The 25,470-nt window shown below is 44.0% G+C and overlaps 2 protein-coding genes across 3 annotated transcripts in view; both read right to left on the bottom strand.

The window, feature by feature from the left end:
- The window catches only part of flt1 (fms related receptor tyrosine kinase 1), a 33,343-nt gene extending 18,784 nt beyond the window's left edge, over window positions 1–14,559 (bottom strand). Inside the window, exons 1-10 of one of the 2 annotated variants that reach the window (XM_086192159.1) lie at window positions 14,295–14,559; window positions 12,172–12,268; window positions 11,646–11,851; window positions 8,872–8,996; window positions 5,187–5,355; window positions 4,955–5,091; window positions 4,037–4,208; window positions 3,741–3,858; window positions 3,424–3,593; window positions 3,166–3,313 (exon numbers count right to left, since the gene is read on the bottom strand). In XM_086192159.1, coding sequence (XP_086048285.1) covers window positions 3,166–3,313; window positions 3,424–3,593; window positions 3,741–3,858; window positions 4,037–4,208; window positions 4,955–5,091; window positions 5,187–5,355; window positions 8,872–8,996; window positions 11,646–11,851; window positions 12,172–12,268; window positions 14,295–14,349 — 1,397 coding nt within the window. In that variant the 5' untranslated portion in view covers window positions 14,350–14,559. The remainder of the gene's footprint in view (window positions 1–3,165; window positions 3,314–3,423; window positions 3,594–3,740; window positions 3,859–4,036; window positions 4,209–4,954; window positions 5,092–5,186; window positions 5,356–8,871; window positions 8,997–11,645; window positions 11,852–12,171; window positions 12,269–14,294) is intronic. The other variant, XM_086192160.1, reaches the window with a different exon arrangement.
- A 701-nt stretch (window positions 14,560–15,260) lies between these two features.
- Window positions 15,261–25,034, bottom strand: LOC147241705 (suppressor of tumorigenicity 14 protein). The gene is made up of 19 exons (XM_086191138.1): window positions 24,957–25,034; window positions 24,234–24,348; window positions 24,017–24,141; window positions 23,115–23,182; window positions 22,825–23,018; window positions 22,152–22,247; window positions 21,438–21,657; window positions 21,196–21,338; window positions 20,998–21,095; window positions 20,700–20,809; window positions 20,416–20,549; window positions 20,190–20,294; window positions 18,909–19,019; window positions 18,720–18,833; window positions 18,506–18,625; window positions 18,244–18,427; window positions 17,901–18,172; window positions 17,675–17,811; window positions 15,261–17,545 (listed from the first exon to the last, which is right to left on the bottom strand). Exons 1-19 carry the CDS (start codon window positions 25,032–25,034, stop codon window positions 17,378–17,380), a joined length of 2,592 nt encoding a protein of 863 aa, XP_086047264.1. The 3' UTR covers window positions 15,261–17,377.
- Window positions 25,035–25,470: the final 436 nt, after the last annotated feature.

Raw genomic sequence — 25,470 nt, 5'->3', positions numbered from 1 at the left:
GCGCAGCGTCAAGCTTGTGGTGCAGCCGGGCTGCAAAGAACAAGGGCCTAGTGAGGATCCAGCCAGTCAAAGGACACAGTCAACACAGAACCAGAACCAGAACCAGAACCAGAACAGAGCTTTGCACATGACCGTCCAGTAAATACGCCATTGGTCTTCTCCTCAGGGCCCTTTCTATTTCTGCTTTTTTGCATTAGTAACATTAATATTTTGATTTAATTTTACGGTTATCTCACATTGAGTCAATGATTTGCATATTATCATGATCAGAACCAATTTGAACACAAAGAAATGATAAAATAATTTAACACGTAGACTTAATCTGACTGGATGACCATGATGAACAGAATAAAAGTTGTTCTAACACAGGGGTGCCCAAACTTTTTCCTAACATTCAAACTTAAATATGAGTCGCTGGTCAAAAGCAAACCCACGTGATGATAAAATGCTTCATATCTGTGTACCGGTGTCCCCGCCTCTGTTGTGTCTTTCTTTCTTCTCATTTATGTCTTTTTTTCTTGCACCAAATTGAAATCCTGCGCAAAGTGTCTCCGCAGGCTGATTGGTCAGAGAAAAAAAATTTAAAGAACATTCTCACACAAATGGAAAATGACATCAGTTGTTTTTTTTACATTTAAAATTTTTTTTACTAATTAGGCCTCTAATTCTTATTATTGATATATCTGTCTAGCAAAATTACTGGGCAGCCCTGCTGTAATGTCAACAAACACGTTACACTTGAATACATTTCTGAAGTTGGAAAAACGTCTTCAGGATGAATGTGCACATCCAGGTAAAGACATTTCTTACATTTTGCCACCCAAACTCAGTCTTGAAGAGACAGCACATCAGAATCGCCAGCTGGTTAAACAGGCACTTGTGTACATGATGAAGATTACATCTGGCAGAGACTCTGATGGATGAAACCAAAGTGGCGGCACCTCGGCATGGCGCCATGCAAGAGTGCCGAGGGTTAAGGGCCAAGTACACTGATGATGTCAGTGTGTCTCAGAGGGGGAATAGAGTATGGGCGGCTGCTGTGGTGCTCTCAGGTAATACTTAACCTCTCTGACTTGGTCATAAGCAACACAATAAGTGTGTGACCTCCAAGAACAACTCAATCAGTGTTTTTGCCAAGTGCCTGCTTGAGTATGCATGCTTGTGTGTGTGTGTGTGTGTGTGTGTGTGTGTGTGTGTGTGTGTGTGTGTGTGTGTGTGTGTGTGTTAATATGTGCGCAAGCTGACTAAACGACTGTCGCTCTGCATCTCTGGGTTGGGCCATTTCTCATGAGAACTTTATATATAGTGTGTGTGTCAGATATAAGAAAAAGCATCACAGGATGTGGTGTGCAATCACAATAATAAACAGGCCTCTCACCCTGCGTCCTGCACAGGAAATTCATTAAATCATAGCGTTTGATTTGGAAACCAACAAATCGTGACTGAGAGCACGGAACTGGCTTCTATTGAAGTGTGTTTTTATTCTCCGTCCTTTCAAGTCTGAGATACACTGTGTGCTGTGTCTGTGAATGTACCAGGCACACACACAAACAAGAGCGCACGTGCGCACACACACGCACACGCACACACACACATGACAAATTTGCATGCACTTAAACGTGGAAAAAGGACACACGGACAGTAAGGAGAACAAACATGAGGGAAAAGTTGCTCAAGCAGACAAACATATAAACACAGACATGATGAAACACACACACAAACACACACACACACATACATACATGTGAGCGCACACACACATTTTCACACATTCCCACACATAAAAGGCCCCCCAAAGGCATCTGTTCTGGTTACAAGAAGGAAACTCTGTCTGACCACATGCTGAAATAGACAAAACATGTCTCGTTTTCAAAAATCACACACACACACACACACACACACACACACACACACACACACACACACACACACACACAGATTACAGATTTAACACAATGAGCTCTTTTTTGTTTACTGTATGTTACTTATTGCAACAGTAAGAATATTTCTTGCTTTCTTGCTATGTACTATAGAAAAAATGAGAAAAGATCAACTGAAATAGGCACGATAGATTCTTCAATTTTAAAGGAAAAAGCCTAAAAATAGCTTTATTAAAGATGATTAAATAGCATTTATTTGCTCATATTTGTATTCTGCAGTTCAATTTGTTACTTTCTCAACAAAAGATATAAACATATAGACCTCAGCAAGGATGACATACTTTTGGAGGAGAACATTTCAGTGAATATTGCTTTAAATAAGTTTTGTGGCAAACAAATGTTTACACATTTTTGTTCTGTAAAATAATCTCCAGCACGTTTATAATATCTGGAGCATTACCACAGTCGCCAGAAGAACAAAACTAATCATTTATTCATTATCATGGATGCATGACTGTCGTGTCACCGCGACTAACTCTCGGCTTCATTCTTCTTCTTCTTTGTGTTTGACGTGATTACAAATAATAACCTTGATAACCTTTGTTGTTTGGTTCAAACCACTTTTTAGCAACTGCCTTTCTAAAGAGAAAGCTTTCATTTTCACTTTAACGCTGTCATACAGATTTCTCTCTATGTAACATGTTATTGTTGCAACATGTTGCAAAAGAAGCAGCTGTTGTGTTTAATTAAAAAAAAAAATCCTGCAATTGTCTGAAGAGGTCATCTTAATTACTCTATTTATTTTCCATGCAGACTGGCACTATTTGTGGATCTAGGTGTTTCATTCTCCATCCATCCATCCATTGTCTTCCGCTTATTCCTACATTAAGGGTCGCGGGGGGCTGGAGCCTATCCCAGCGTCTACGGGCGAGGGGTGGGGTTCACCCTGGACGGGTCACCACTCCATTGCAGGGCCAACACATAGAGACAGACAACCATTCACACTCACAGTCACACCTACGGTCAATTTAGAGTATCAATCAGCCTCGTCCCCTCTTGATGTCTTTGGACTGTGGGAGGAAGCTGGAGTACCAGAGAGAACCCACGCAGGAACAGGGAGAACATGCAGACTCCACACAGAAAGATCCCGTGATGGAGCCAGGACTCGAACCCAGAACCTTCTTGCTGTGAGGCCACAGTGCTAACTACTGCACCACCGTGCAGCCTTATTCTATTTTTTTAAATTATTCTTTGTGTTTTATATCTAGACTTTTGGGCTACTTACAGGCCTTTGGGTGGGCAGGGATGCCAGAGCCACTGGATGTGTGGTGGGGGGACTCCATGGGATGTGCAGTGCAAGGCTTGTCTGCTCCCTTGTGGCACAGTACCCGGGTCCTGCAACGACACCGCTTTCTCCCCTATCTGAGGACTCACTGCCAGTTACACACACACACACACACACACACACACACAGATACAAGAGTGAGACAAGAGACAGACAGCTTGGCTGGTAAGTTAAGATGTCAAAATCAGGATTTCTCACCGTTGACCACTAGTGTGAGCGTGAGATTCTGGAAGAGTCCATGTTCCTGGATTCGTACCAGAACGGTGTATTTCCCAGCATCCTCTTCTGCCACATCTCGAATAACCAGGGAATTCCCATCTATGTGGTATCTGGAGCATTGCTCTGCTGCCACCATGCCGTCCTTCAACCTGTCAGAAAGAAATACAAGGAAGAGTTTTCCTCAAAACTGGCAATGAAATATAATCCCAAAACTAATAGGGAGGATCACAAAAGAGAAAACTGTTCCATTTGCAGTGGCATGCTCTTCTTTTTCGATGGTACATGGGACCTCTTACCAGATGACTTTTGGGGCTGGAAATGCTCGAAGTTTGGGAGAGATTCGGTAAGATTTCTGTCCTGCTTGAGCCTCTATCACAGATCCGTGTCTGGGCTTCAAACGGATAAACGGCCGGTCTAACATGGACACACATGCACAAACACATATCAGATTATGAATAAACACTGTCTTTAAGGAAGCTGAATCATAATGGATCATAAGGAAAACATCAGAGTGAAACTCACTGTAAACCTTATGATTACTTGACACTATGAATCATGGAAATGTCAGGGACTTTCAGAGGAACACACTCACCGTAGACAGTAACAGAAACTTTCTGCTGTTTGGTATTCTCGCCACTGGTAACACGACACGTGTAGACACCTCGGTCTGACCGCTGGAGCTTCGGGATGGTCAGAATACTGTAGAAGAGCATGTGCATTCTGTGTTTCACGAGCCTTTTGGAGGTGGAGCCAGTGTTATTAATCTGAAGGTAGAGAGGGGAATAAATACTGACGGTTAATCCCAGAGCCTCTTGTGGTTCCAGAATTAATTTGAAAAGCTGTGAACCCACCAACAAAACATGAATGTGCTTAACTGACAATATTTCTGGTTAAATCTCTTCCGCATTTTTGCTTTTAACTAACCTATTACAACTTTTGTGGAACCTGTTGGCAAAATAAATAAATCTTAATGGCTGTTTTGCATGTGTTTGGAGGGTAGAGATGGTAATTTATCCTGCTCTAAATATAAAGGAATTACTGAGTACTTTTGCTGCAGCTATGTATTTATGTAGCGCTGTAAACATCGACAAGCGTCACCTCGCCCCCAATCCAGGAAATTTATGTTGAAAGGATTTATTAGGATATGGCAACAAAAAAGTTGTTGTTACAAATGGCTTTTTGCAAACTTAAAGTATAGCTTAATTAAATAGAATAACACCATTAATAGAGCTACGAATAGATCCTTTTGTAAAGTGGCTCTTTACTATGTCGAAGATTGGGTCAAGTAAATATGTTTGCAGCTTTCTGTTAAAGATTACGTAGCAACTGTTAACTTTGCACAAACAAAAATCATACTTCACTTTCAACATATATATATTCCACTCAAATAATTACAGCTAGTTCCTTTGTGTGATGGCTAGCTTGATGTTTCAGATCATACCTGACTAAGGGTGGTTTAAATATATCATTTGTCATTTGAAACAGCGATGGTTGTTCTAGGCAGTCTGACCTTTCCAGGGTACTCCCAGGTGATGTTGACTCGTGTGTTTAGTTCCCCTCTGGCAGTGCAGTTCAAAGCGAGCCTCTCTCCTTTCAAGGCCTCGACAGGTCCGCTGCTGTTCAGATACACCTCCATGATGTTGCTCACTAGCACCGGAGAGGCACATTTTGAGAAATCATGTTGTAGATCCAGAGTAAGCTAGCTGATGGTGTTTCTGTGCGCCTGCTGAGAGCATGCTAACCTGGTCTGTGGACAATGTATATGCGTGACTTGTGTGTGACGCCGTCAGTGATGGTCTGACAGTAGAAGAGGCCGATGTAAAAGAAGGTGGGGGTTCCGATGGTGAAGCCCTGTTTGCTGTTCCAAACGATGCTCCTCTGGTCTGGTTTCAGGCTGTGGCTGGGGAACTGCTGGAGGAAAGAGGAGACGCCACCCTTTAGATGCTGAAAACAGCTGCACTTTTTATCACATTCAACAACACCATGACAGCCTTGTATACAAGCGTTGACAACTGCAGGGGACCACCACAAAGAGGGAAATAAATGAAGCGTGTTGTCTCAGTTTCTAAAAATAACCCTGAACACAAACATTTATTGAGGCCAGAGCTATTTAAAAGACTTTTATACTAAATCCAGGACAAAAACTCAAGGACGAGTCTCTACAAACATGACTTAACCAAATACTGGAGCGATGATATAAAATCTCATTTCTCAACACTTGAGTCATGCATCACGCCCACAACTCTGACAAGGTAATTCAGCAGCTTTTCTTAGTCAAAAGGCTTTCCAGTGTAACGGGACAAATGGTAGCACATTTAACTTGCTTTGCAGTGTGTTTTCGCTGGACCCACTTTCTGAGAAAATCATGCGTCATGAGAAACCCCCTTTATTTTGGTTCCAAAAAGTCCTTCAGATGATACAAAAACTCAAGACTAAGCTGAGTCAAATTTACAGTAAGTCTCAATTCCTGTTAACTAATATGAAAAATTCATTCTTGCTAAAAGTTGTCCACATTTAAGCCAGATATTGTGATTTGATGCAACGTCTACACGGACTTGAAAGGACCATCTGTAAATGGTCAAAGATCAAACTACTTTCTTCTCTACCCAAACTAAACAATGGTGAGATTGATGTGACTTCATCCTGCTTTTGGGATCTAGTCGAGCTGATTTAAACTAAATGTTTGGTTGTTGTTTTTTTTAAAATCTGTAACTCAATTTCTAGCTCTTTGAATTAGTCTCACTCTTTTTGGTGCAATTTTTGCATCACACAAAAATCCCCCAGGTGATGTCTTTAGCTGGGAGGCTGCGATGCTTCCAGGGCCCTCAGATAAAACTGGCTGTATTCCCGTAGTCTTGGTTTTATAATCTACTGACTTGTGTAACCTTGTTGTTCTCTCAGACTCAAGGAAATGTTTACTAGAGTTCCTATGACACGGTGGAAGCCTCCCACCCTCTCTCAAGGGAACAGGTGACCCCCCCCCCCCCCACCTCCACCACCTCTCCTGCATCCCTAGTGTGAACTTGCTGATATCCCCCCTCCCACAATAAGGTGATCCTTTCAGACAACACAACCCTTTTGGTTGGCTAAAGTTTCCCATCTCATGCTAAACTCACTGATGCCCTACCTTAGTGCCCCCAGTGTCCTCTATACCCGTTAACCATGCAGGTGATGCAAAGGTGGGGGCGGAGCTTGAAGTAGAAGCCAAAGAGTCAGGATATAAGAAACGTGACTCCAGTCCTTGCATCCTGTTACTACAGGATATAGATATTTTGAATGGAAACCCAGGTCAACCCCGTCGTCCTGGACCTCCTGCCCCCTTTGACGGTTAGAGCGAGAGATCCAGACCCCCTGAGTATTGTTCCCACTGGGTAGGGTCGAATTAGAGATCAACGCAAAGTGCAAAATCCTTCCAGGAAAAAAACACTCCAGAGGCCTGTTACAGTGGATTCCTGCTTGTCTCTGCCAGTGGGGGGGGGGGGGGGGGGGGGGTTGATAACGGGAAGAGGATGAGAGCTATTATTAGAATAATCATTTTCGTGCTCCCAGAAAAATATGTGCGCGTGGGTGTGTAATGTCTATTTTAGGATAAGATTCAAAGTTTGGGAAACTAGCAGGATAGGACATGGGAGGCGGGCTTTGTCAAATGCTGCAATTGTACCTCTTGGATTCAAGAAAGTTCCTAGATAGTTCCTCTTTTTGAGGCCCACAGGGGGAGGTTATGGTTCGGCATTGTTCTTACGCAGGATTATGAAAAAATATGCAGCGGTGTTTCACCAAAACTGCTGTGTGGAGGGGTGTAGGATGGGCTGAGTTGGAACTCAATGAATTTTGAAGCAGACATGGTGAAAAGTTGCGTTATTTACACATGGGGTTTGGCTGGATTCACCTTGCCGGAGGTATGTGCTCCACCAGAGCCCTCGATAGTAACATTTTATTCTCAGCTTTCACCTAATTGTGTAACAGTAGATCTGGCAGCACGGTTGTATGCCTCTGCGATGAGCGCCTATCACTTCAACCTTGTACTTTGACCTCCAAATTTTTCAATTTATCTTTGAATCCCAGTGAACCTTTGAGGCAATTTTGGAGGGATGAGCTCGAGATAAGATAACAAGAATGGGACATGATTCTGCGTGCATGTGAGGTAACAAGCATGCCCTCTGACTGCCAAAATCTTTTGATCCTTGCCGCTGAGTGAACGTTTGACCCTAAGATGAAGAATTTTCCTCCTCCAGAGTTATTTCATTAGTTTGAATGGGGCTGTTGGATGGAGGGATGTATAGACAACCCGAAAACGTTGTCACTGTGGAGGTGGCATACAAAGGGATTGAGTTGAAACTGCAAACAACGTTTGGCGGCCCGTGCACGCTGGACTGGAAGTCATTCATTATTGGCCATTTTACAGTTTTGTAAGATATCAAAAAAACCTTTAGCCATTTAAATTCAGCAACATCTCATTACGAAATCTGACAGGAATCGGACGAGTGTTTACAAATGTCTGCTGGCTTATGCAACGTAAATTAAATCCATCATCGAGGAGACAAACATGTCAAGCAAATTTTGTGTGTCTATCTGTAAATACAAGCTTCGATAAAATATGGATATTATGGAGTCCAAAGTCACATCCCCTGATAAACAGGAACACATTTCCAAAGAACTGCCTCAAAATTGCCTTTGATGAAAATGGAGAAGACAGAAACAACAGGGTCTTGCAGAAACAGCCCTCATGCGGAGGCCCTAATAAAATGGAAAACACAATTGTGTATTTCGGACTTACTCACCGCAGTGCTGGATGTTTGACAACTATGCTACTATAGTTCCACCACAATCAGCTTCCTACAGTAAGGTACAAGGCACAGCTTTCATGAACAACACTTCTGAAGACAATAGGCTGCACTTTGATCTGCGGCGGCCAACAGTAGCTACCTCAGCTTCCTCCTCCAGGCAGCCAGCTGTTTAAAGCATCAGTGGGAAGTTGGCAGCAAGGATTCCTACTCTAAGAGGTGGAGGGTGAGATGTGGGAAGTGATGCTGGCTGGAGGCCAATGGGGCACTCCAGACCCCATGTCCTGTCTCCAGGGGTAAGAGGCGCCACTCCATCGGAAAGAAAGAGTCATCTTTGATTGAGATGTTGTCTTGAATGCATGAGCTACCCACTGATATGTCAACATGAACACAAATGCGCACACATGTACTCCAAATGCTTGTTTTTTCAACATAGTCTCTCTCACCCTCACACAGCCTTCAAGCACCAGCACTCACAAACACACGAACACACTCAGCGCTTTTTAACGGCTGCCAAGATCAGAACAATGTGGCAAATGATCCGGAGAAAGAGAAATGACAGGGTGGTGCACGTGTGAGTCCTGATGGGAAAAGTGGTGATTGAACGAGAAGGAAAAAGTTTGAAAAATCATTCTGTACTGACCTTAACCAGCATTGTGGTGAAATTAGGGTGGGTGACCCTGCAGGGGATGACCAGTGGCTGCTTCTCCTTCATGTACAACACATCTGGGCTCATATCCGGATGTTCCACAAATGGCTGCTGGCTGTCTGAAACCCAAGCACAGCGGTCAGGCACAAATATGGTTCTGATCATAAGCACTTCAAATAAAAAAAAACAGAACACAGAAAACACAATGTGTCCTGGGTGGCACGGTGGTGCAGTGATTAGCACTGTTGCCTCACAGCAAGAAGGTTGAGGGTTCGAGTCCCGGCTCCAGCACGGGATCTTTCTGTGTGAGTCTGCATGTTCTCCCTGTTCCTGTGTGGGTTCTCTCTGGTACTCCAGCTTCCTCCCACAGTCCAAAGACATCAAGAGGGGACGAGGCTGATTGATACTCTAAATTGACCGTAGGTGTGACTGAGAGTGTGAATGGTTGTCTGTCTCTATGTGTTGGTCCTGTGATGGACTGGTGACCTGTCCAGGGTGAACCCTGCCTGCTGGGATAGGCTCCAGCCCCCCGCGACCCTTAACAGGATAAGCAGTAGAAAATGGATGGATGGACAATGTGTCCTGTCTAAAGGGCCAGTTCACTCAACTCTACTTGTATTCAGATATATACTTAGGTTACCCAAGAGATATTTGTCTCAAAGGCTTTAAACAATTATCTTAAAATATCCTATTTGCCTGAGGTGTAAGCTTGAAACGAGATTCAACAGATATCTGTACTTATTGTTTTTTGTAATTAAAGAAAACAGGCTCATCCCTTTGAATTTGAATGCATCTGAACAGAATTATGGATCCATTCCAATCTCTTTGGAGTTGATGTACACATCATCACATCAACACTGAAAAAGTGATTTCTAATGATCAGACAATAACCTTTACTGGTTTAAACATCAATTCACTTATGCAAGACAAACACGACTATTCGATCAATCAACACACACACACACACACACACAAAAAGAAAAATCCAAACATCAAACGGTTACTTTGGAGCAAAGATATGTTCAGCATTTTCTGTGTGTTATTTTTCATCTTATCTTAAGTTATAAGAGTTTAATTAGTCTTTTATTGTAAAGTTGAAGTACAGCTATGGCCACTTTAGATTTTACACCTTGAGGACTTTTTACATTTTTTTTTTTTAATTTTACTTGACAAAAAAAAAAAGAAGTTGAATCAATTCTTCTACTTTAGTCTTGTTTTTTGGGGGTTTTTTGTTTTACACATCAGATCTGAACGTATTCTTGGGGAAATTCTGACATGCTGATCCAAATCCTGACTAATTTCAGCTCCCTTCACCGCAGAGAGGTGAGGCGCATGAATTGTTTGTTTCCAGACATTTGATGCCTTAAAACAAAACTGAATGCGTTTGCAGTCTCAGTTTCATTATCATGAATATTTATATACCTATTCTGGTATTATTGCAACCTATTGTGCTGGTTTTTCTTTTTTTAAAGTATGAAGGAACTAACCTAACTCAAGTCTGTGTGCAGTGATGGGATTTTTAATTTACCTGCATGGATAAATGCCAGAATGAGACTTTAGTGTGATCGTTTTAGGGGGAATTGAGCCTTTTAATTTCATGCGCACATAGAAAATAAAGAAAACAATTACGTGCTTCTCCACAAACACACTTGCAGCTATCAACAATAAACAGAAATAAACACTTGCACACTCTTAAACATACACTGCCCTCCACACCCATGCATTGAAATCCCACTGAGCAAATGATGCCGGTAGTCAACAATAAACACACAGATTGTTTAGAGGCAATCAAACGACCTTTCAGGGTTTTCTCCTCCCAGCTTGACTACTGCAATATTTCTGTGCCATTGAAAGGTGTGGGTGTTGCACTCTGTATTGTTTGGGTGTTATTCAAGGAAAGCAAATCTCTGAACATTTGAACAAAAGTACCCCAAGGACTGGCGGACAGAGGGCTTCCTTCTCTTGCTTTGATTTCATATATAGGAGTCGGGGAGGAGGTTGCGTCTGAGAAGAGCTGCAGGACAAGTTTGATGCTTAATGGACATAACGACCTGAGCGATTGATGACCCCCGTGGGCCCTGTTGGCCAAACAGTGGCATGCCCTGTGACCCTGGCCTCCAGGAACAGATACAACCCCCAGGACAGGGAGGAGCTGCCGGGGCAGACATCATGCCTCCTCTGCTCCTGGATACCACTGAGCCGCTGGCCTTCATCTTATCCTTTGCAGCTCCTCGCACACCTCCCTGCCGCCACCTTGTAGAGACACAGCGACATCCCCTCCCCCTTGCACCCCCTTCTAGCCCCACCACCCCCACCCCAACCCCCCGCCCCACAGGCACAGGATGCTTGAAGCAAGGCTGAGCAGAGCAGATAAGGCTGATGCCCTGGGAAACTCTGCCCAGGCCTGAGCCTTTCAGCAGCTGGGCTATTCCTGACCTCAAGGTAGCACGTAAACGAAAGTAAAAAAGGATTTATATATAGACAACGGGGAGGTAGACCTGTGCTGAGAAAAGAGCGGCAGGGGAGGTTGAGGTGAAACTGTGCCAGAGTCATCAAGAAGGATGTGTTGTTGGGACAAACTGTGTTTAGATATAATTGGCTCTCTGGCATTGGTCTGTATTTAGCACCCACCACATCCTGTTTAACCTGGGGATAAACAATACGCGTATGGGGGTGGGGGGGTCTCCATGAATGGAACTGCTGTGTACAGAGAGAGAGAGAGAGAGGGAGAGAGGAGTGATATAGCTGATCTTTGGCCAGTTTCTTACCTGTAACATACACATAAACAGAGCTCTGTCGCTGGATTCGGTGTCGGTACCGGCAGCGGAACAGGCCCGTGTGCTGGGCTTGTGTGCCGCTCACCGTCACACGGCTGCAGTATTGCTGGCTTGTCCTCCCGCAGCGATATTCCTCCACTTGCACCTGATCTCTGGGCAAGCCTGCTGGGAAAGCCCAGACCAGCTCCCAGCGACCCCTGGTCAACAGGTACAGATGTTAAAGAGGTTCTAGAATAAGGCCTGGTCAGTATGTGCTTCCAGATATTCAATTATGGAATGTCTGAAGTACATGAAGTAGAAGCAGCTATTTTAATGGCCTTTTTTTTTTAGTTTTTGTGTTTTAAATGCGAAATAAGAAAGAAAAGGCCTAAAAGTAATAGATAAAATACAAAACACTCCAACAACACAAGTCTGGTCTCAAGGATACACACATTTGCCCGTTCCAATTGATGCGGTGATACTTAAAAAGGAGGTTCTCCTGCAGCAGACGTCTCAGATGTATCTACCTGAAACTCACCTACAGTTGAGCAGGAGGGTCTGGTTGGTATCAAGAACCAGCTGTCGGGTTTCCACGTCCAGTATGGGCACACTGTACTTCCCCTTTTGCTCCTTTTCTGCAAAAGAGAAGATCAACATCACTCTGAATGCTTTATGAATAAACTGTCTACTAGTGATAAGCAACCTCTTTTATTATCTACTGCTGTCTAGTGAGGTCAGAGGTCAAGGTCAGACTGTGGCTCTTGGGGGTTGGGGGGTGCACTGAAATTATTTTAGAGGAAATCCTGAAGGACAAAACACTTTATGGTGAATAAAAAGATTTGAATAAACAATCCCTGTGAACTGTGTCCATATCACACCAGAGTGTACGCTTAACTGACTGCAGAACCAGTCCTGGTCCCGGTTTCCAGTTCCAGCACATCCTCCATCCAGGCCAAAGTCACTGTGACCCTCCTCAAATCTCCTCGCTCAAACCACTTGACAACTACATGTGGAAATGCGTAAGCAGTGTCCCTCTTGTTTATCTCTCATTAATAAACCTCAGCGATGGAGTGGAGAAATGCCTTTATTTGATAAAGACTGCTGTCAGTCCACCCTTCCTTCCTCCAACAACAGCGGACACATCATTCAGGGAAGTCTGTCCTTCAGGCTGACTGCTCTCTCTCTCTCTCTGTCTCTCTCTCTCTCGCTCTCTCTCTCTCTCTCTCTCACACACACACACACACACAAAACTCCGAACACACCAATCTTACTGCTCTGAGTTCAGATCACCTGGATGGCAGCAAGTGAGTTTATGGCTAAAGCCATTAATACCATTCATTGTCAGCATGATTGTTCCCAGTGGATGCCCCATTGAGCAGTTCTAGCATTACTCACACTGCTAGAACTTCCTATACTATTTCCTTGGATTTGACAGTGCTCCACACACACACACACACACACACACACACACACACACACACACACACACACACACACACACACACACACACACACACTTGCCATTTAAGGAAATTTGAAAGAAGCATCGTTCAAGTACAAAACATACAAATATTAACACCTTTAACTTGCTAATAATCAAATTAATCCAAAAGGGAATGACGTAGTAAATAAGAGCGGTGTGGTTTACTTTAAATACATAAAATAATACAAAATTATATGAGATTATTAATTTACTCCCAATCGCGCAGCAAGAACATAAATCATGCGTATAATAACGATTAGAAAAAAAGAGGAAGAGTAAAATAAGGGACAGGGTGTGTTGACTGACAAAAACTACGTTTTCGGGGGACAACTCGTCTTCTTGATGTGAAAAATATCGGCATTTACGCATTTGAATTTCTTTTTCAGCAATATTTACGGATGACTTTATCCTGCCGAAGGAAAACAACAACAGCGACAATAAAATCAGCCGTTTTCGCTCCGGAGAAAAAAAAATTCGGACTAAAACTTCACATTAATCTGCTCATAAAAGCAACCCGCCGCCTGTTTGATCGATAATCCAAAATAAACCACGGTCCCATCCTGTTGGCCGTGACCCCTGGTTCATTTCTGTTAGAACTCCCATTTGATAAATTCATCAATCTCAGGAAACAACGCCCCGTGTGTGTCCGAGGAACCGGGGCCAAGCGCACAAGGAGCCGGGCCACAGAGGTCCGCGTTATCCAAACAAATGTCCCGCTGGACAGCGCTTATCTCCCTCATGGCACTCGAGGTTTACAGAGGTTTATAAACTACAAAGCGTGGGACACACGACTTCATCGACGGGCATGTGGCTCAAGAGAGAGGCCGCCGCACCGCAGCGTGCCACAGCAGCAGTTACATATTTCATTTTTAGCCAAAGGGGGGAAAAAATCCTAAAGGTTCTCATGTGGTGAGAAGAGGGTCAAGACGCCTCGGGGGACCCTCTGATTAATGGAAAAAATAATTTCAAAATTGTGTGTAAATTAAAGTTTCCGAGGCTGCAACTTCAGCGGCCGGTCTATGCTGCGGTTTCCATCTTTGAAAGCGAATAAACATGATAAATGTTACTGTGTAGTGGCCTGAAGAAGGACTCATAAAAAATGAATAACCGAGCAGAGCACGAGCAGGTCAGGTGCGCCCTGCCGCGGCGCCGTCAACCCAAGTGAACCTGTTACTCACCTTTCGCAAGAACTCCGAACAATCCACACAGCAGAGATATGAGAATACACTTCATGATGACTCCGCAGCACCGAGAACTTTTCAAAGATGAAGTATGACACAAGTGTTTTATTCCCTCCGTGGTCGTCTCCCCTCCTTCGCGCAGCCCCGCGCTCGTCGCTGTGGCGCTCAGCGCTGCCGGCCACTGAATGGAGATGATTGGTTTCCTGTGGAGAGCTGCGGGAGATCACGCAACAGGACAGCAAGCTTGAACTCCAGAGCAACTTTTTCCCATGGTTTTGGATTGTGGCGCGGATTTATACAGTTCCCACAGTGCAGCCACCGGATAGTGGGCTTCCGTGACGTCCATTAACACACCCAGGCGCGTAACAGCAGTCCCCGCTTTTAGTTCCCCCGAATGGTGGAGAAATCACCCGATGAAATGTCCTTCAAATGTATACAAAGTTAAACAAATCGTGTTCTCTGACGAATTTAAAGCGAATTTATGAATGAATGGGTTTCACCATTCAGTAAACAGAATTTTTTTTACAGTTGATATCGCACCAGCGCGTGACGAACCCAGCAGAACTTCATTCATTGATTTGCGCACGTTCCTGCACGTAGGCACCAGGATGTTGTGATCAACAACTTAACCGTCGGGTTCATTTGCCCCAGATTCAATAAACAAACTGCTCTTCTTCCTTGGAAAAGCACGTTATACATAATAGAGTAAAAAATGCTACGGAAAAACAAATACAAATCAGCGTTTATGACCCATAGATCAACGGAACTCATATCTACAATCACACAGCCAAAAGAAAAGAATTGGATCGACTCAAGTAGAGCAATTCTCGTTTTTTGTTGTTGTGAAATCTCAAAGTTATGTTTTTTTTTGTTCTGGATGTCTTTAATAAAATGAAAGGAACGTGTTTTATTCAGAAGGGATGATGCAAACTGTACCGTTTTTTTTTTTTTTTAATTCTTTGAGTTCAAGGTGCATCACGTCATTCGCGGTGTGGACATTAACGATGCAGTGGTGCAGATTGGCCACTGGGTGGTGACGTGAGCTAAATGAGAAGAGAGATCAACCGTGAGCTCCACCATCATCACCTGGAGTAGAAACGTTTGATCCAAACATCTGCATCACATCCAAGAAGCATAAATTAAAACCATTTCAGCAAATGTTAAATACAAAATATATTCTCACCTTCTATCAAGCCACTACTCAGTCCACTAAGAATATATTTAACAGAAGGTAATGACTGATAAACTCATGATATACAAAACCATATACATATAATGACTCTTCACACTGAGTCATGAACACACACATACAGTACATGGACGAGGGTGAAAACACACACAAACTTGTGGAAAAACCTCTTTCCACATTCAAGAAATGTTGATTTAACTGATTTTGACATTTCTGCACTAAACCCGGTTGCTAGGAGAAGAAAAGAAACAAAAGCTAGGCCATAATCAGGTCAAGACGACGAGGATATCGTACTACTGCGGCTATAGTCGCACTGGTGCCGGCATATAAGGACATTAAAGAAATGTGAAATAGGAATGTCAGCGTATGTTTGAGGTAATTTAGAAACACTTTCTCCACCAAAGCAGAATGAGTCTGTTTTTCCAACAGTAAAATATACTCCTCAATTCAAACACAATTCTTTAACAATCCCTATCAAATTGTCACATAAATGCACATGCTGAAAGAATTCCTACAGCAGCAGTAAATCAGAGAATGTGGCATGGTGGCATGCAGATGAGAGAAGAAAAGGTTACAGTCTGTTTTCTGCAAACAAATGAAACAGTCTTGTGGCAAACCCCAAAAACTATTTTTAAGTATAAAGCATGGAATTCAGTTTTTCAACATTTAGGGAAATTTGTTCTCTTGCCAAGAGTTACAGGAGATGAGAGACTGACCCCCCTCTCATACTTGTATGGTGAATAAACGAGCTAGCTTAGCTTATCTGTGCAAAAAAAAAAAAAAATGGGGGATGAGTTTTTGATGAAAGGCCTGAAATATGGTCTTTGGTTAACAGTAACTTAAGATATGTATTTTAATAAAATAGGAGTTTATACATTTTAAAAACAGCGGTCGCTATCAAGTGGCAAAACTACTGAAGTTGTTATGGCCATTAAATGAACATCGTGCCGAACACGGGTGCTAAGCTAGCCTAAGCTAGTGACGTTGAATACCTGCTTCTGTGGTGACTGAGTAGTTTGTTCATAGCACAACATCAGCATTGTACTCTTAACAATTACACTTATGTTTCAAATATCATTAAAATAGTGTTAATTTGTGAAGATTATCTGAATGAGATTCTAAATCCCTCTGGCATTTGTTGGCCACAGAGCTGATTTAGTGCAACAATCAAAAATCCATTTCGCCAACTTCCAGGTTGGCCAACAGAAATGTCATCTCTACAGCTTTCTACGTGAGGGTTGAATCCTGACAGCTTGACATAGATAGCACCGACTGTCACCACGCTTGAGTTAAAACTTCGACAAGTTTGCGTCAACATTGTAAAATAGTTAGATACTCGGATAAGCTGTTAGAAATTGGGCTTTACCAACTGTGTTGCTTGATGCTAGCTTAGCATCTTTTCTAGCATGACTCAGCACTTAACCGCTGGGTGCATCGAAATTCCTTCCCAGTCTTATATTTGAAACGAACAGGACACTAAAAGAGGTACCACTGGTACCACATTCCAGTGGTGGTTTTAGTTCAAATGCTACTTGGCTGAACTTGATCCAGTATGGGATGATAAAGACTGTGATGCAGAGAGTAAAAACCAAAAGTGAATGTAGTAGCAGGTTTTATGTCACAGCTTTAGAGAAAATCTTGCATTATAATCAGTTTTCTTATAATTTGTGTCAGATATAACTTGTCGGCAGCAACCACGGAACAAGTTAATTTAATCATCAGGTTTCACATTTTCTGTGCATTTCAAGATGTTGGTCATGTTGAAATGAGCCCAAAAACAGACTGAAGGTGTTGTCACATGATCACACTTCCATTTTCAACAATGGCGCCAGACCTTCATCCTGTCTGTTAGTTCTGTATGTGATTCTGTTCGAATCTGTCTGGCGGCCTGTCACACCTGCCCTTTAGTCTGCTGATGGATCCAATCTGAGAACTTGACCACCTGTGTGTAGACGCCAGGACGGTTTTGCCTCGCACAGCCCTCACCCCAGCTAACAATCCCCGCTAGGAACCACCGTCGACCACGCTCCAGACACACCAGGGGACCTCCGGAGTCACCCTGAGGACAATGACACGGACACAAGAATAGAATAAACATTTAAAGAAGGAGCCAGCTGACACCTGAACAGAGACATACTACGGAAACACTTGCTATATAAGTACATCCTGATGTTCAAATGAACATCACCTGGCAGGCGTCCACTCCTCCCTGAAGATTCCCAGCACACAGCATTCTGGGAGTGACGGCGTCGTCATACAGCTTGTTGCAGGTGTTCCTGTTTATGATCTTCACCGAGGCCTCCTGTAAGCGAGTTGCCAGCTCACCTACAATCAAAACAGTTATCCAATATAGACCCTAACGCACCTGTATCACAGAAACAGAAATTACTGACAAACTAAAATTCAGCTCTTACCGTCCTCCGTGAGGACTCCCCAGCCTGTGACATAGCAGCTGGTCCCGATGGTGAATGTGTGTGAGGGTGCGGGGATGCACACAGGCTGAACCATGTCACTGAAGAATATGGGGGCGCTGAGCTCCAGGAGAGCGATGTCATAGTCCGAGGTGAACTGGTCATACTGCGGGTGAAGTAGGATCTGCCGGATCGGTCTCGTGGCTGCACCGTTGTTCCCTGTGGTCATCACACGCATTCCCATGTAGGCTCGCCATGCACGGGCGTCCGAGTATCTGCATACACAACATGCATTAACACTGTGCATACAGTGAGCAGAGTTTAGGCCTTCAGGCATCCGTCTTACTTAATGGCATCTGAGTCCTGGAAGCAGTGAGCTGCAGAGATGAGCCAGCGGTTAGAGACCAACGTGGCTCCACAGACGTGACCATAGCGCTCCATCTGAAGGCTGACCTGCCACGGCCACGAGCCCGTCCCAGCATCAGCACCACCCACTATCTTAGTACGCTTCCTTGGCCTGGTGCCACACCCTGGGGAAACAAAGAGATTCACCAAACTGTTCTTGTTGTTCAGGCGAAGCGGTTTGAGTCGAGTGAAGGTTTGTTTACCGCATCGCAGTTCATCAGAGCCATCGAAGCAATCTTTGACACCGTCACACTCGGGGTTGACCTTGCTCACACACTTCCCATTGGCACATTTGTAGGAGGATGAGGAGCAGCCTTTAAGGTCTTCAGAAGATTAAGAATACACTCAGGTGGAGAAAAAACACTTACAAATTAAGATTTCGGAGAACATATTTAGGTAAACATCACGAACACTCACACGCTCGGGTACAGTTCAGCTCGTCACTGCGGTCTCTGCAGTCAACAACACCATCACACACTGAAGACTTGGACAAACACACCTTGTTGGGGCACGCGTGGTAACATTTACCTCCTGAAAACCAACATGCATCCTTTATCTAAACACACACAAACGAGGAATGCGTTACCATGGCAACGGTCGACTCACCACAGGTGCCCTCTTCACTGCTGTCTGGACAGGAGCTCTGGCTCACACACTGGCTGCTCTGGGGTTTGCACTGTCCGTTCCCACACAACACTTCTCCTGGCCTGCAGGATGCTATAAACAGTTATACACACAACTTAGCTTAGGGTTCTCGTCCCGTCCAGTACAATACAACAAAATGCTATTCCATTTTCTGTCACTTTTTTTTGATAGCAAAATGTGTAAGACAGCAGATTTAATAACGATTGGTTATTAATCATTTTCAGTTGACTGCGAACATCAGTAAATGTACAAGTCATTTCAGTGCCAAAGTAGAGCAAATAAACACAATATCAGGAGTGGTGTGTGTGTGTGTGTGTGTGTGTGTGTGTGTGTGTGTGTGTGTGTGTGTGTGTGTGTGTGTGTGTTCACATTAATCGATTTGTATTGATGCAGTGATCTTAAAGAAAACATCCGTCATAATTCATAAATGCTAGCTTGTAGCAGGCAGCTAAACGTTACATTTGCCAAGCAAGTTTTTTTTAAGTAGGATTGTGCAAAAACTATGTAGGAGATTTTCACCGAACTTGTTGGATGGGTGTACAATGGGCGAAGGAAGAACTTATTAAAATCTGGGGAAGATGACTCATAATGCCACCCATTGGAAATGAGTAGAACTTTGATCTGCTTTTTGATCTGCTCACTTTAAGGTGCTCCTGGTTGCATCTCAAATTTGGTACGCCTTAAGAACATGGGGATGGGTTACTGCGAAGACCGTGAGTTTCTGTTAAACAGTGTTCACTGTTGCAGCTATATTTAATATTTTGCCATAGAACACAACATTTTTATGTGTGCGTGATCGGATATTTTCCAAACTCTGAAGACATCTACTGGTTGGATTTACGTCATTGTCATAGCTGCACTTAGTGGTTAGAGGAAATATGCCTGATGTAACAAATATTTGATTTACACAAAAATTACACCATATTGTCTTCACATGATGGACAGCAACATCATAAGTAGTAAGAGTGTGTTGTATAGTGCCACTTAATGAACACAGGAAAGGATGTTTGCACCACGTCGTACGCATGAGTCTGCTCCTTTATGCAAAATCAAAATATGATCAGGTTTTACAAAGCTCTTGCTCAACGGAACAGGCACACACTCCAACATGTGGTTTGTGAGGGCCCCGCATCATGACATAACTATTCACACACACACACACACACACACACACACACACACACACACACACACACACACACACACTTGAGGGTCTCTGTCTTATTCAGCATACAGACTTACAGCATTTAGCTTCATCACGCCCATCTGAACAGTCTTTAACTCCGTCACACACTTTTCGCAAGGGGATACAGCGGCCATTCCCACAGCGGAACTGACGAGGACAGGCTGGGGATGAACAGGAAGTGGAACTTAATCTCTAAAAGGGGTAAAATAGCTTCTCCATTCAGGCAGACAACAGTAGTTGCCAAAGGGTGTGGAAGAGAGAAATAACCAGATGTTTACATACTGCCCTCGGGAGAGAAGGCACGGTAGAGCAGGTAGAAGCCCTTGTTAGTGAGAGAATCGTCTGAGTGGAAGTGGATGGAGAGAGGAGAGGAGTAGACTCTCTTTTTGCTGCCTTCTGACACAGGGTTACACAGTCTGGATACAGAAGAGCACAAAAGTAGGAATGTTACTTTGCACTCGCACATTCAACCACAAAAGGTGACCATTTTCTTTCAAATCTGCGGCCAATGTGCCTTGCTCACGGGCTCCGTGGCCATCTGCTTACAATTCAGTTTTATGACTCACTTGACCCCTCCGATGTCTAACCAGTCTTTCTCACACTCATCTGATGACAGCGAGTCTTGAATGTCTATCGTCACGATCGTCATGGAAATCAGGTATCCGGGCAACGGCGCCTGATAAAAGTGAGCGAAGATGACTCAAGAGTTCACATGCCAGAGGGTGGATAAATGTTGAAAGAATGATGACTCACTCTCTCGTTTGTCTGTGTACACACACACACACACACACACACACACACACACACACACACACACACACACACACACACACACACACACACACACACACACACCAGACTAACCCGTAGTGTCCATGTGCAGTCTATATTAGGAGGGTAGTAAGAGGGGTAGTGGGGTGAGGAAATCGAGCCATTCCAGGAGGAAATTGAGCCTCCACAACCTGATGAGGGAGATGTTGAATCAGGTAAAAATATGCAGTAATATTTCACGTATCAGTGTGAATGGAAATTACTCGGCACAGCCCCTGAAATGAATCCAACCTGTTTTTGGAATGGCTTGGAAATATGCTTTAAATATGGCTCCATCTCTCTGTCTGCTGAAGGAGAAGGTGACCAACATGACATTCCCAGAAGATGTCAGCTTCATGACCGGGGAGGAGCCGGTCACAGGCAGCCCACACCACCTGACACACACAGGTAACCATCATTCAAATATAATGTACAAAACAGAGAAAAGGGCCATTTAGTCCTATCAAACACAAACGTCCCTGCAGGAAGTCTACCTGGCAATGATCTTATTTTGTAGAGGAAGCAGGAAGTCATAGGCTGACAGCTTGTGTGCGGTGCAGCTTCCTGGTGTGGCGCCATGAAGGGTGAGAATAACCAGTCGGACCACGTGACCTGACGGCACACGAAGACGCCACTGGTAGTACGGTTTTTTGGGACTCACAAGGCTGAGGGTGCGGTTGTTCCCGTATTTGGCGTACAGGTCAAAGGACATCGCTGGACAGAGGAAGTCACAGGAAGAATTTAGTTGAACTTTACTTCAATAGTTCAGTCTTCAATAATTCTGAGAGCCTGGAACTTGGAAGTATATTTCCAAAAAATATTCCCTCATAAGATACCACTGCCTGACCTCTCTGCTCCAGAGTTTTCTAGAGTGGAACAAGGTATCTGCCACTTTTGGAGAAACTTCACTCTTTGCTAGAATGTTTCATCACTCAGCGACTGCACGCGTTCAATATGGAAACAGGTTTTTGTTTCTCTTTCCACTTGTCACTAATCTGTACATCACAGGAGGAGTCAAGGGTATTTTTCCTGCCGGAGGTGAGACAGGAAAACGATGCCAACCAAGCAAACTACACACAAACAGCATCACACAGAGCAGATGACAAATGCAGATCAAATTCACAGGATTATCATTCAAAGGCAACAATCAAAAAGATCAGGTTTTAAATTATCTTTTATATTTATGGTTCCTCTCAAACTCTCCTCACCTTGGAAGCCAAGCTGCCACTTCCCGCTCTGGATACTATTTGGATTCTTAAACTTGTCAGATTTTTCTTCTGATTCGAAATCATCTGGGTCCAAACCTACACACACACACACACACACACACACACACGCATGCACACACATACATACGCTTAAAAGATGTCAAAATTTTAGAGCAGCATTTTTTTTCATTTAACACACTACACAATAAACACACTAACAAATATATGAGTAAAGTATCTGCAGGTTTTTCAAGGGTCAGCTGATGATAACTATATTTAGTAGCTGATAACTTCCTTTTGTGTGTTTTTCCCATTTACTATTTTAGAGGAAGCGGAAACTTCTCAGAATCAAGTAACATTTTGTGGAATGAGGAATGTGCCCGAGGGATGAACCCATTACATTTTGCTGAAGATAATAAATGTTCAACATTTGACCAGGGGATTTTTCTTTTATTATCATTTTTAATTCTTTTTCGGGAAATATCACACTGATGCTGTAGGAATATTTCTAATACTTTTTTCCAGACATATGCGCAGTTACATTTTTGCGCCTATTTTGTTTACATTATTCCATTTCATATACAGTATTTGTCATCAGCAATATACTATGAGTGTTTTACAAACCAGTACATGCATGTGTGGATTTATGTTCATGTATGTGTGCTCCCTGTACCCAGCAGGTGGAGCATGTTGTCATCCTGCTCCATGTAGTAGCACTGCTCATTGCGGCTGTTCCACAACACCTTGTTGCTGCCAGGGAGCCGGCGCTGCAGCCTCTCTGGGCTGGACCTCCGGATCGCCATGGCAACGTCCTCCGGGGCGGAGAATTTACTCCAGTAGAAGACATTGAGCCCCTCTGCTCCTTCACTGTCAACACAAATAGTTTAAAAAGGTGTTTTTTTTTTCCGCAAACGTTATCAACTGAGTATATTGTTTTTGTGCATTTTCGTACACTTTTCACACCTGAAGGCAGTAATTCCTGAGCGCAGGTAGTACGAACTCCACGGCGACGACTTGTAGAGCTCGGAGAACTGTTTGTCAAAGACAGAGAAATGACCTGATCACAGATTACAGCTGTGACATCACAAAAGTGTATTTTGGCGCATGTGTGTCTGTGTGTTTGAGCAGTACAGCAGTCCATTGTGTCACTACCTGCCTGCCTTGTCGAAGCAGGACCCTCACTGGTATGGGCTCCTGGTTTGGGGAACATGAACTAATAGAATCACAGACACTATTACCAGCCTGCGTACTAACACACTCAACTGGGAACAACCACATCAGATCGTGTTGCTGTAGGTTTTGGGGGGATTTCCACTCATCAAATCACCATTTCAGCCATGCATATGACCTCCAAAAATCTAATTCCTCCCTTTCATCTCTCTGTCCAGCCCCCTGACGTCTTCTGTCATCCCAACTTGCCCTACTGCCCTGTCTCTCTCCCTCAACCCCCGGCATCAAACTGAGGGTCTCCTCCTCTCTGTAGTGTATGCCACACAGAGCGACTGATTGTGTAAAAGCTGCACAGACAATGTTTTTATTGAAGACCTGCTCTTCCTCTCACTCTTGCTGCCTGGGTCTTACTGGGGCTTACAAATGCCAGGCTTGTCCTCAGCCCTGAAAGGGCCCTGTCCCTGGGGGGCTCAGGAACCTGCACACACACTGTGTGAGGCTCTTGTTTCAGCTTTACATTTAACACCACCAAAGAGAGACAGAAGGGAGAAAAGTGGTGTGTGCGGGGGATAGAGAGAGAGGGCGAGAGAGAGAGGAGGAAAAAGCTGATAAGGAAAGTTGGCAAATGAAGAAGAATGCAAAGAGACACTGAGAGAGGAGAAAGAAGGCACCCAAGTCTTCACCGTCCCACTTACATAATGGTTTAATGCCTGAGCTTGTAGGTGAAACTGCGGCGAGGCACAGTCAACCAATTCTGAGGAGAAGCTCATGTTTGGGAACTCCACACAGCCGCCAAGGAAGAACACTGAGGAAGGGAGAGCTGGGAGGGAGGAAGAGGAGGGTGGAGACAGGTTTACAGTCTATAGATGGAACTCAGCATTTAGAAGACGAGTCTAGCAGGTGTGTACTCACATGTGAGATAGTGGAGGGTCAGTGCAATGACTGCAGTGAAGGGAAAGAAAGGTAGAAGACCTAACATCCATCTCCTCCAGGAACCGCAGGCAGGAGCTCGCACCCCCTCCTCCCTCTGCCCTGAGCTCAATGCCTGGGTGGGCTCCTTCAACTCCCCCTCTCCCTTGCAGACACAAGGACATGACTCAAATATCATACCACTTTTTTATGTCTGTGCTCAAGTTGCTCCTAATTGTTACGTCGATTTTATGAGGCCACAGCAGAGGAGCCATAAAGACGACACAGACCTCTGCCTGCACAGATCAATGGGACGGAGGTTTTATGGCTGAGCAGACACTGATTTACTGCAAGTAACGGTGAGCATCTCTGAGCTGAAAAGAGCTTCTGAAACGTTGGAGGGGTTGGCAGGATTCCCCGGGGGAGCAGACAAAGCGTGGCTGGAGGGGTCTGCTTTCCCACGGCCTGACTCTGCCATGTCAGCACTCAATCAATTGGCTCACTCTGACACTCATGAGAAAGAGACGCAGAGATGGGTCTATCATGAAGATGAGTCTTAGGTCTGATGGACGTGCATGCTTGAAGTGTTCCAAAGTAAATCTCCAACATAAGTTAAAGACACATTCAGTTTTATAATTAAAAAATTCACAAGTCAGAATATGGGGAGAAAATAACTCCTGTCCTGTTTGGTGTAGTCTGATGAAAACACCTTGATTGATGGCTTACCTGTGCTGAGCATCTTGAGTGTCCATGCCCGGAGACGCAGTACACTTGGCAAGTTTTGCTTTTGGGGAGAGTCCTCATAGCAACGTCCCGTTTAGCTCCAGAGAGGCGATATGCAACAATACCTCAGGCATAGAAGCGATGCAGAGAGGAAACCCCCGCTGTTGCTTCCTTTGAATAAAGCACAGAAATCCGACCTGAGCGGCTCGGAAGCGGAGGGCATTCAGCGCCTCCACTTTTACCTGGGCAGCAGGTGTCACACGCAGTCCCAGAATGCAGTGCGGGGGACAATGAGACCTCTATGAGAGGGTACAATCCGCACAACCATCAGAACAACCAAACAGAAGCTGCAATTACAAATCCGGTAGCGAACGTATCCATTGTGAGGCTTTAGAAGGACATAATTGGGAGAAAGAAGGAAGCAAACACACTTTTTCAAACTTTATTGATCAAACAATAAGTAGCACCTTCATGTCATTGGAAGCATATGTTGTCAGTAACAGTAAAAAGTGGCAAT

This window comes from Aulostomus chinensis, chromosome 21, assembly GCF_037954235.1.
Source record: "Aulostomus chinensis isolate RoL2024-O1b breed Wild chromosome 21, RoL_Achi_v1.0, whole genome shotgun sequence".
Lineage (NCBI taxonomy): Eukaryota > Metazoa > Chordata > Actinopteri > Syngnathiformes > Aulostomidae > Aulostomus > Aulostomus chinensis.
Note: the sequence above shows the minus strand (reverse complement) of the source record. Positions and strands in the feature narration are given on the sequence as shown.